General features: G+C 41.8%; 1 protein-coding gene across 2 annotated transcripts in view; it reads right to left on the bottom strand.

Annotated features, from left to right (window-relative positions):
- ESRRB (estrogen related receptor beta) overlaps positions 1-9,184 on the bottom strand; it is a 166,438-nt gene extending 157,254 nt beyond the window's left edge. Inside the window, exons 1-2 of one of the 2 annotated variants that reach the window (XM_073349256.1) lie at positions 8,968-9,184; positions 1,378-1,512 (exon numbers count right to left, since the gene is read on the bottom strand). Coding sequence is in view for 1 of the 2 variants with exons in the window: in XM_073349257.1 (XP_073205358.1) it covers positions 8,968-8,969 (2 nt within the window). In the remaining variant the exon portion in view is untranslated. The remainder of the gene's footprint in view (positions 1-1,377; positions 1,513-8,967) is intronic. The other variant, XM_073349257.1, reaches the window with a different exon arrangement.
- Between the last annotated feature and the right edge of the window lie 3,328 nt (positions 9,185-12,512).

The following is a 12,512-nucleotide window of genomic DNA, read 5'->3' as shown; positions in this document are numbered from 1 at the left end:
TTCTTACCACACAGCTGAATCCTTGGTTGTGAAGGTAAATTTTTTTCAGCTGCCCCAAGACACTCCTGTTTTACAGAATATGTACGGTAAGCAGCAAAAGAGCAGGAGCTCAGCTTCTGAGTTTACACAGGCTAATAGCAATAAGGCAGCTGGCTACACTGGGGAAGAGGAAACCACATGACCCTGAGCTACTATCTACAACACAGACAGTCACTAAATGCTAATGGTGTGGGATGAGAGGTTGCTTCCTGTGAACACTTATTCTGTGAATGTTCATGGCCTTCAAATTCTCTTGTGCTTAGGCTCCCTTTCTTAAGAGTGGAACCTCTTGTGCTCATCTGCCCTCCCTGAACCCCGCTTCCCCTCCATGTTGAAAGGAGCCTTGGGCTGGGCTACAGCTAAAAGGAACATCTTTATGCTTCACCCTCCCTCACCTGCATGCAGGAAACATGCAACAGAAGGTAATGCTTGAAGCTACAGGGAATAAAGATCCTCTCGGGGATAGGTGTTCACTTGGCTGACACAGTGTAGTTCACAGCTAATTCAACATTACTCCACTGATGCGTGATTCAGCAAAGCGATACACCTTGACCACAAGATGAAAACCCATCAAGTGACTGAATCCTCAGTTTCAAACCTTCTGTGGGCCTGTGCAATATGGAAGTGGGACTGACTGAATTTTTCACTGACTGAAGCCCATGGCTGCCATGTAATCTGTACATGGGTACAGATAGCAGAAAATGCTATAACATACCATCTTCATGCTTCTGAGCCATTCCTATAAATGGTTAATATTTAACATGGGGCCCCAGGATACATGTGCCCTCCAGACACCTTCGCAACAGCCAATCTAGATTCAGCCCACGCTGTTGTGGGGGAGAAGGGGAAGACAGAGAAAGAACAAGTATACTCAGCTTAAACTCAGTCTGTGCATAACCATCACCCCATTCCCACTCTGGGGCCCTGTACTGTTTATACTGCTGCAGCACATCTATACTAAGAGTTCACTGATGCAGGTACACTGCTTGAACTATACCAGTATTTAAAAAAAAAATCCAGTACAAAGATAAGGCTTTGCCCTAGGATTAATGTGTTGCAACTCTGTGTAACAGCACATCACACATGCATGTAATTCAGCTATTAGCATACGAAGTGATGACCAATGTACTACTCTCCCAGAGATGTTAATAAGGGGAAAGGCAGCACTGTAGCATAGGAAAACAGGGTTGGCACATGTAAGAGCTCAGTACAAGGACACAGAGAACATGGAAAGCACTTTGTTTAGCAGAAAGAGCAGAGGCGCTAAAGGAACTAGAAATAAAATAACTAGGTGATTCTACATAACCATGTCTTCCTTTCACTGTTCCCCTCATCCACCTTCTCTTGTTCCTTCACTTTGTTTATTGTACCCTCTGGTTGTGTCTCCTCTTAAAATCAGAATGTAAGACCCTCAACTCCATCTTTTATTATGGCTTTGTGCAGTCCCCAGGGCAATAGGACCCTGATCCTGATCTAAATGAATAAATAAAAACAGGATGACATCAGTCATTGTGGCTTGTACCAATGGCCTCAGCCACAAGGTGGGAATCTTTACAAATACAAAGGAATGAGCAGGGGCAGAACACAACATGGGATTGAGCAGTGTTTTTCATTCATTTCTTAACATGTTATAACCATGGTGCAGTACTGTGTGCTCTAGGAAACGCAGTACTGCCAGCTCCAAACATTCAAATATCATGAGCCGCTGCCTCCCCCCCAAAAAGTCACAAGATTGGCAAGAGATTTTTTTAAATAGATGTTAGGTTGTTTTGTTTTGAACCTTAAAGGCCCAAAAATCAGAGGGCAACATGTTTTCAAGCTTTTCTCTGCAACAATGATGCTAGCAACTTTTTTTAAAAAACGAAAACAGAGATTTTCCCATAATCACTAGTCTCCAGAAGCTGAGGTTTTAAGTAAAACATCCAATATTGCAATAACATCAAAGAACTGGCAACACTGTACAGCGAAATACAGAGACATAATATATAGGGCAATTACATTGATTTTTTTTAAAGTGTATAGTGAGCAACTGGTATGACAATGTACAAAAACACTTTACTTTAGATTAAAGCACCCTCTGGTTTTGGAGAGGATTCTGCAAGAGTCAGGGTCTTTGCAAATAGCACATACAACCTTCCAATCTAGCTATAGGCAGTTGTGTGAGACCTGAGTGAGTTTCTTTATAACCCTAGGAGAACATTCGGAAATAAAGGGGGTACAAGTTGACAGTGCATGTACATGCACAGGAGAGGGAACAGAGGAGAAAGGGGCGCAATGATCAGTGTGCTGGCCTTTCAACTCTGAAGACAAGAATCCAGCTCTTGTGTTAGGTTGCAAATGAAAGTCATTTGGGTGGAGGAGTATCTGGGGTGGCTGCAAGTCAAAACGGGGGCACACCAGCAGTGCCATGTGCAAGCTAGGACTGAGATGCTTCAGCAAATCTGTGGGAGAGTTGCTTTCACAGCCCACCCATTTGCTATGCCCTGCTCTCCACCCTTCACTTTATAAGCACTCGCATTTCACCTGTGAGCTTCTTCACAAAAAGAGAGACAAGAAACAAAGCGTGTGGCTGCCCAGGATGGCATATATCTAGGGAGAGCCAGTAGAAGAGTAGCACTTTCTCCTCACTGACCTCTGCAAAGAGAAGGATGGTTTTGGTACAGAATCCCCTAAAGTGATAAGAACAGCACTGTCACTTCAGTGCCAACTACTTCCTGAAGGATCAATAAGCCAAAGTAATCAATTCTCTCAGACAGTCCTTATTCCTTAGGAGATGCCTGAGCCCTTATTTGCTATCATTTAACCTCTTCAGAGAAACCAGTTTCAGAGCCTTCCTATGCCTGACTGCTGCTTTGACATCAGGAGGGATGAATACACTCCCAAAGTTCCTGCTGACATTTCATAAAAGGAGACATCAGGAGCAACAGCTGGGGTAGGTGAGCATTACAGCGAGCCACAGCACCAGGGCCACTTCAAAAAGAAAGATCCAAAATTGAGGTTTACTGCCAGGTGGAAAGGGAGGAGGTGGGAAGGGAAAAAAGGTCAGGCAGAGAGGAAAAAGGATGTGTTCTGCATGGCACAAAACGGGATAACGGTTACAATAGGCAAAACACACTGGAGAACTCAGAGTATAACAACAATGCTGAGCATTTCTATGGGGCTTTACACCTCCAAAGCCCTTGTTCATCTTTACAGCCTTCCTGGGAGGCAGAAGAGTATTAATCCCATGTTATAGATGGGCAAACTAAAGCTCAGAAGTGAAAGGACTCGACACAGGCAGTACAGGGAGACAGTATGAGCTGTAGCTCACGAAAGCTCATGCTCAAATAAATTGGTTAGTCTCTAAGGTGCCACAAGTACTCCTTTTCTTTTTGCGAATACAGACTAACACGGCTGTTACTCTGAAACCAGTATTAGAGGTGTGATTAGAATTCAGGAGGTCCTGGTTAAGGGCATTGGACTATAGGAGCACACTCCAACAAGGGAGAAACTGGAAGGAAACTTGGGTACGAATCTAATCTCCAAGAAGGGGAGCAAAAGTGCAACATAAAGCTACACAGAAATGCAACTAGAGTAAAAGGAGTTCAAGAGTCAAGTGGATTCATATCTGGAGAAGGAGAGGGCTGAGGGTTTTTGTTGACAAAGCAGGAAATGAGGATTGCGATCAAACAAAAAGGGGAGGCTGGCTTGCTGAGTTAGGTAATCTGTCCAGGTCCTAATGCTGGTGAAATTCTTCTCACCATGAACATCACTCTCCTGGCTTTGTGAGCATCACATGACTCCTCAGTGAAACACCTAGGCTGTAACTCACAACTGCTGGGCAAATGGTAAAGGGAAGGGAAATGGCAGTGGCTCCTCTAATGAATGAAAATAAAGAGCCAATTAAACTTCCCTCTGATACATGTGAGACTTAGACCCTGGTTAGGCATCTTCTGTTCTGCATCCAGAGGATGATGTTTAACCAAACAGGAGTGGTATCCCACTGAAAGGGGAAATTCCCAGTGGGACACTCAGTGCTTTCGTCTAGATCTTGAGATTTCAGACTGTTCAACTGTGACATTTTCCAATTGTTATGGCTTCCTCTTAATCCTGTACAGTTGGATTCATGGCAATACAGTACTTGGCTTTACAGGCGGAGAGATAAAAACCAGTCCCAATAATTTTTCTTAAAATAGTCTGTAACATATGGCATACGTACCCTGCCACTGTGTGTTCTGTAAAGGTTTCAGTTGAGCTGTGTATGTATTTTGTGAAGCACTTCAGGATGAAAGGCAATACATATTTCTAAATTCTTCACAAAATGTACACATACACAGCTTCACTGAAATGCAGCCACCTCTGGGGTGGAGGGCAGAAAGCCATCCACAGAGTGCTGCACAGCAGTGGAGGGAGAAAGGAAGAGAAATTTTTGGTTAAAGGACACCATGGTAAACCCCTGCATTTACAGAAACTGCCAGGCAGGGATTAAAATAGATTGAATCAGGAGGGGAAGCTCTTCCTGCACCAGCCAAGAAGCAAGGGTTCTGTGATGGGGAGAACAGAAGAAAATTTAAGACTTTACCGGGTGCAGTTTGGCCACAGAAATCAGCCTCAAAGCTGTGAAGGGAATACTTTGCTGTAGATCTGCCCTGGGTGCCACTACTATGGAGGGCACAGGAGAAGGCAAAGAGAATGATTGTTATATATATATTCAGAACATATATTATATATAAAACAATACATGTATCAATGCAGCGTTTGGATGAACTTCAAGATTTATTGTTACTTACGGTAAATACTGACACGGGTTTCACCTTAGTAAATATTTACCTCTTGGATTAATAAAGCTGGAGGTTCATCTTAACAAAAAACAATAGGACAAATTCAGACCTCATGCACAATGCCACTGAGGTCAACAGAGTTATACCAGGGCTGAACGCAGCTCAATATCGATCTGCTTGTCATAGGATGAATGTTTAGATAAAGTTTTTCATCTACCTATCTCAGATTATGGATCAGCATCATTATTCCTATTTTACAGCTAGGGAAACTGAGGCACACGGAGAAGAAGTGATTTGGTAGTCAGAGCCAAGAAGCACACCTGCTACACTAAAAGACCCCTGCCGAAGGGAGCAGAGAGACTTTCACAGCACCAGCTCATTTCTTACACTTCAGTCTTTGCAGGTTTGGTTTTCACACCCAACCTAGGCCAGTGCCCTTCTGTCCTATTTTCCAACACACCAACACTTAGCAAAATAGGGTTGGGTCCTACCCCACGGAAGTCAATCAGAACACCTATTGTCTTCAGAGGGACGAGGCTCTATCTAAGCATTTGTACTGAACCCATCACCAAAACATTGATTTGTCCCTGTGGCCGCGATTCTGATTTCTTAACTATACTATTTGACCCAAGACTCCTGCTAACCTGAAGAGTCAAATATGGCCCACTAACAAATCTGTCTACAGAGGCAGCACAATTTAGGAGCTTACCAATCCACATTTTTAAAAAACAAAAAGGGTTCTCGATGAGACAAATGGGACCAAAACTAATCCATTAAAACATTAAATCGAGTCTTCTAGAAACGGATAAAAGTTTCCTCTTCTCATAAACATGTGCCCCTCCACCCAACTATACGTTAGTGGAGAATTTATTTGGAGTTTCTATTAGGCCTCTGCATGCATTCCATATATCTTGCCTACCTACAAGAGAGCTGTTCTGAAGCATCACTTGACTTTGTTTTAAATAGCTTGCTACAGTTTCCATTTTAGCTTTGTGAGATGATTATTTTTTCTTACAGAACTGAAGTTGTACAGCAGTTGAAAATGCTGATGGCTTAACTGATTTCATTTTTTTTTTCCATAGCAGCCCTAAGGGGTTTTAACACTTTCTGTGGCACTGAAATCCTGCTTTGGAGTTCAATGTTTAACTCGCGCTGGGAGACTCATAAATATTCGGAGTCACTCTCTCCCTCTCTGTTTGATTAGGAAATGAGCCTTTAACTCAATGTAATCCCCAAGCCATTAACAAAAAAGCCCTCAACAGCTCCACTATTAGAATTTCACTCCTAACCCACAGAGGATTGAATTAGATTAACATAACTACCCGCAATCTGAGTTTATTTTCTGTGCCAGATAGAAATGTGTTTTCAGGAAAGAAAAAGAGCGAGTGAGAGAGCAAACATGAGCATAATGAAATGTAAAAATAGAGGGATCAGAAACAGCTGGACAGATGTACAGGTGAAGAGAGAAAAGGAGAGAAAGATAGCTCAATAATAATTATTAACTGGCTGCTGACTTTTGGGCAGGGGGTTATTAGGAAGGACCCTAACAGCGTAGAATTGTTTTAGTAAGGACAGTGTTTCCCCCCAGGTGTTTATTCCCAATTTGCAGAGATTTACAGGTATACACCTGGTATGCTGCATTTCAGACACCTGTACAGTTGGTTTAGCACAGGTTTATTCAAAATTCCCAGGAAGTATTTTTTCACAACAACAAAAAAGAGAATGTATGTGTCAATTACTTTGCAGTCAAATGAACAGAAAAGGGTGTAATGAGCAAGATTTTTCATTCCTCAAAAATCACAAACAGGCCCATGACAAATTACATTTAAGGAATCAGTTTGGAGGAGATGAGGTTAATGGGTGCTTAGTCCACATAACATTAATTGTTAGCGAAGCAGAAACTAAATGATAACAGGCTGCATTCTTCCACACAATGCATCAAAGTTTTTTCCAATCATTTATCTAACCATGCATAGAGATAAAAGAGAAAGATGTCCCATAATCTATTGATCTACAAGCTATACAGCAGCAGGCACTTGATAATTTTTCCAAATGCAAGAACAAAACAAAGAATCTGCAGATTGTATAAGAAAAGATCCACTGTAGCGAAAAAGGGAGTCAAGTCCAGCAGTTTCATGGACACAGCCAAGAAATATTCCAAAAATCCTTAAGACTAAAGAGATAGAGGGTTTATTGGGAATACTTGCTCAGGAATGTTGGGATCTCTGCAGAAGTGTTTAATCATGGATATTTGCAGTCATGTCTGAATGTAGGCATGTTGGATTTTTGCTGCGTGCATGGTGGAGAAAGAGGTTGCTTTTTTAATTTTAAAATTTTAAGAGGATCTAAAACTAGTTGTACAGTACACCTTCTTTATTTAACTAAAACAACAATTTTGATTTCTTCAATACATTTTAGAATAACCTGCTCTCATTTGAATAATTCAACTATAAAGGGAAATAAACAGAGAAACAATAAATGTAATACTGTGCCAAACAAACATTAAAAAAAATACATTAAAGAGCAACAGAAAGTGAAAAAAATCTTACCAGTCAGAACTAAGCTTTCTATACTGAGCATTGTCAAGTTGAGAATTCTATTTGATTTACTTTTTTGGAGGAAGCTTTGAGTTGCAATTATTTTAAACGTTACTAACCTATGGAAAATCAACATGTTTATCAGTGTTGTCCTGCAAGCTGTGCCTCTACAATTCCAGTTCGTTAGCTTCAGTCATTACATGGACGGTTTAAATCTTTGCAAGTAACAATTTGGAATAAGTTCCAAAAGAAAACAAAAATACACTCGCAAGTCAAAGACTTTGGGAATGGTAAAATTTGCATTGAATAAAAAGCCACAGTTCTATATGATGTATATTTATAGGGCGAGATCTGGCCTGTTTGTCACCTTCCCACACTCAATCCCACCACACCAATCTACTTTATTTCTTAGTACTTGATACTTGAATCAAAAGGCAGCTCTCCCGTTGTTCTGTTCATATTTTCATTAGAAGTTTGTTCAGTCCAAATTATTTCAAACCAAACCATTTTGTGTTCTTTTTGTTGCTTTCAAAATGTTAAAATATCTGTCCTAAAAAAAGTTGCCAGAGTGTACTTTGGGAACAATGTATATAACCGAAAATGTACCACACTGGAAAAACAAAAATAAAAAATGTAATCTTGATTTTTTCCCCCCGTGACACATTATAAACGCAAGAAATTTCAAAGAAGCCACATACATTTGTAATAAAGACTGTTCTATCCTTTAAAAAAAATATTAAAAGTAAACCGTCAAAAATCCCAAGTCTTTGAGCCCAAAGTAAGAAACAAGACAAACGATTTCAATTTCCGTTTTTTGACCCAAAAAAATGTTTACATAATGAATAAAAACTAGTTTCAGATTCATTTTTAAACCTTTGTAATTAGAGCTTCTCCTACTTTTTCCTTTAACAAAAACCACACCAAAATACACACCAATTGTATGAGTTTTATTTTGCATTTTAGATACCTTAAAGCAAATACCTCACACAATGGAGTCCTCCTTTGATTGTCACTGTGCTGACTTCTCAAAGTCTTGCACCCCTCTATTGCGAAATTAAATTGTTTGGGGACCTTTAAAATTAGACAAACGTCAGCTGCTCAATGCCAAACGCCTTTGGTGAAACAAAATTTCATTTTCATGTGTGTGCTAGAGAAGGTGTGAGCCAAAACTAGGGGTTTTGGGGGGTGGTTGGGAGAATGGTTGTTTTTTTCTTTTAGTAATTGGTTGCTGAAGTTTCCAAGTATGTGGTTTTTATACAAGCGGTGGGGAAATATCACCTGTCCTTGGTAAGCCCTTAAAGCAGAGTTACATTATACAGTGGCCTTTTCAGAACACCAGCAAAGCTGACTATTTCCATTCCCAAAACAAATCCCATTCTGCTCAAACTTTCATTTGTTTTAAGAAAAAAACCCAACATCCAAATAGTGAAACTGACTGATTTACATGAAGTTCTGAAATCATCTTGCCTGCTTGTGGATCACTCTGACCTTGCTTTGACAGTGTGAAAACAGAAAAAAAAAAATTTAAATCACATTGAGATGCTGCCATAATTTTAAGCCCAGATAAAAGGATTAGTACAGGGAGACATTTGGATCCAAAACACAATAAAAGGTAGAAGTTAAGTACTTACATGCTGCAGGTTGAGAGAGAAGCTCTGGGCTGGAACAGAATTTCCCTTGCCCTCAGGTGTTTCTAATTGCGGATTAAATATCTTTTGGTTCTGCCTGCACCAGCCGACAGTCCCCTCTGCGTCTCTGCCTCTTTGTGACTAGGACACAGTACTCCGAGTCCCAACCTATAAATAGATCCCAGCTCTGTGATTGATATAACAGGCAGCTGACAAAAAAAAAAAAAAACACAACAAACCACCACCACACCATAGGTCTTAAGGAAAGCAGCAAAAGCTGGGCTTTCACCTGTGCACTGCACCCAGAGAGGAGTCCCCCACAGTCACCATTTCCCCACAGCAGCATTACAGCAACTTTGGGTATGTAAGCAAGTGAACAAAATTCACTGTACCAAAAGAAGGAAAAGGAAAAAAAGTACAGATGCTGGCTTGGATTTGACTCCTTTACACCTTGAAGTTAAAAAAGAAAAGACAAGAAAAAATGTGAGCTGAGTACAGTTCTGAACTGTGTTTTATTCCAAACTCTTTCCATGAAACTTTGCATTCCTGCTGCAGAATAAACTGGGGCTGACACCTGGGTTAGTAACTGCAAGGTTAGACAGCTTCCTGAAGGACTCTGCAAAGAGTTCAGGGCTTGAGAATGAAGTTACTGTTCTCCATGAACCATTTGATCAGGACACTCCCTGACAACTAACATCAGGATATTGACAAAATTCCCACTTTTAAAGGAAGCCCCAGACCAAGGAATTCCCTGTTGGCTAGTGTTAGCTCAGAGTAACAAGTTACTAAACTTTGGGGGATTTGTATAGGAGTTTGGGGTTTGATCAAGTCCTTGAATATTTGGAAAAACCTCCCAGTGATTATGTGTGTAGCTATGGAATTGTCTTTCACGGAACGGGGTGAGCCCCGTTCTTTGGGACACGTATGCATGACTGGATAAAGCCCTTAAGGATGGACGTTAGCAAGCAATCCTGCCTGGCCTGCATTGGTAAGTGTGGGGATGGTCTAGATGGGACTTTACAGGGCTTTTCCCTCTCACACTTCTGATTTCTTCTACTTGCTCCCAAATCAGTCTCAGCAGCAGATCAGTTGAAGTCTCAAGCTTCTGTAGGAAGTGGCTGTTAGCACTATTCTCCAAGCCTTCTCTGACTCCCAGATGTTTAACATCAGTAGTGACCTCCATGGGGGATATGTAGCTCTCCATACCAATTGGACTCAAAGGTATGGCCCGGTGGGTGGCAACTGCAGCTGTGTATTGAGGGATACAGAGGGCAGAAGGAAAAGCTGAGGGAATAATGATCTTCTCAACATTAGACATTTTGGGGGGTCTCACACAGTGTGGTAACAAGGACCAGTTCAGCTCTGGTGGTGAAAACCAGGTACCAGCACTCATCAAAAACTTTTACCACCATGTCATCTAGATTTCCTCTGAGCAGGGTTAGGTAAGATGATGTTCAAAAATTAGTGTCCCACATACACTACTGCTACTATTTCCATAAAGTTGCACCAGTGCTAGTGCAGTGGTGGGAGATTTCCCAAAATAAGCCTAGGAGACACACCAGCATGGCCCAGGTTTCAGGTTACACCAGGTGATTATTCATGTAAATAGCTGAAAGCAGTTTCCCTACTTTAAGGCCAAATCTTTCAGTGCCGACACAGGCAATGCATTCTTTGGAGTCAATGGGCCTTTTCCCTGAGTAAAGAGGGCAGGACTTATAATTCTTATTTCATGAAAAACATATGTCATGTCATTTCCCTAATATTCTAATTCTTGCAGCATGGTCTAGTGGACGAAGCAGTGGGCTGGGTGCAGGACACATGGGTTCTGTTCCTAGCTGCGCCTTGTGTGATTTTGAGCTAGTTGAGCTCTGTGCTTCAGTTTTCCCATCCATAAGGCAGCGATAATGATGCTTAACCTCCATTGTAAAGCACTTTGGTATCTACAGATGAAAAGTGCTATACTTAGCATTATGATAAACAGCATGCCAGATTCAGCCCTAGTATAGTGCCATTGACTTCAATGGAGATGCACCCATGCCTTTCAGCTGAATTTGGCCCTTTGATTTTTGCTGAGACGAACACCAAGTCAATATCTAACTGAACGGACAACAAATCTTGAATTTCATCAAAAACACAACCATATTTTCATGAATGTGCTCTAATTTTGGGTGCCTAAAGGGAGAGACTTGGGGTCAGATTTTGAGAGATGTTGAGTACGTGGCTCCCCTGACTGTTTCAGAGATGCCACTCCAACCCACCCCATCATGGGTGGAAGTGGTATTGTAGCAGCCTTTCCTCAGTTTCCCCAGAGTCTTCTCTGGCCATAGGAGTGACCTGGCCTCCAGCCAATCCATCTAACAGAGTCCAACCCCTTCCAGGCCCTCGGAGTCCTTCACTTGAAGTCCAACAGAAAATAGCAAAACAACTGAATCTTCAGCCCAGCTGGGCTCAGCTGCCAACCTCCTTCTTTGCAGGCTAATCCCAGCTGCAAACCGTACTAACACTGACCAAGTTTCTGGCTTTCACTCTCACCGCCCCCTGGTTAGCACACACTTTCCCCTCTCAGGGTTTCAGACAGGCTACAGTCTCTCATTGGCTCCTGTCTCCACCGAGGCTCCTTGCCTACCGCAGGATAGTGTGTCTGGTCTGCTTCCCCCACCAATCCCCCTCTTCCAGACTGTCTTCCTCTAAAGTCCAACCCTGCACAGGTATAACAGGGCAGGACTAACTGAACTAGGCTAACTGGTCTCAAGTCTATCCTTAAAGGGGGCAGGCCACCCTATTACAGACTTCAGCTGGAATTTTTAGTGCTGAGTACTTCTGAAAATCAGGCCAAGGTGCGGTACCCAAATCCAGTGGCCATTTTTGAAACGTTTGACCTTAATACAAGTCTAGTTGTATACATTCTGAACCAAATAAATAAAAATGCAACCAATTCGTTCCTTGCCTTTCCATATCACCTATCTCCAAACCCTTTACAAACATTACCTAATTAAGGCCCCATGCAAGGTAGGCCAGTATTATCATCCCTATATTGTATTGGGGAGAGGGAGTCCGAGGCACAGAGATACCAAGAGATTTGCCCACACTGTCTCAGCAACACAGTGGCACAGCCTTGAACAGAGCCCAGAATTCTTTGAATCTTCATCTCCTCTTTTACTAGAGCACATGAATTTAGTTGTTATACTTCGGGAGAAAGAAGTCAGAGGCCCAGTAAAGACACTCCTGAGCCTGAAGCTGGTTCTTGTCACAGAACTCTCTTGGCCCTGACCCAGTCAACTTCTATGTGGAAGCTCCTCTTCATTCCAGCAGTAAATGATTTGTGTCAGGCAGTCTCACAGAGACATGGACAGACGGGGTAGAAACCCTATAGCAGAGGAAATCCTACATAGACTTTACACCCACTGCAACACACTGTAGAAAGGAGACCAGAAGAGTGCAAAAAAAAAAAAATCACCTCAAAATATATTTAAAAACAAGCTACTTGTAGAGTGGATAAAGTTTAATATATTTTTCTTCAAACACCTAGTCTAGAGTATTGCCATCTG

The sequence above is a fragment of the Lepidochelys kempii genome, chromosome 6, assembly GCF_965140265.1.
Source record: "Lepidochelys kempii isolate rLepKem1 chromosome 6, rLepKem1.hap2, whole genome shotgun sequence".
NCBI lineage: Eukaryota > Metazoa > Chordata > Testudines > Cheloniidae > Lepidochelys > Lepidochelys kempii.
The sequence above is the reverse complement of the archived record's forward strand: the minus strand, read 5'-3'. Positions and strand labels throughout refer to the sequence as shown.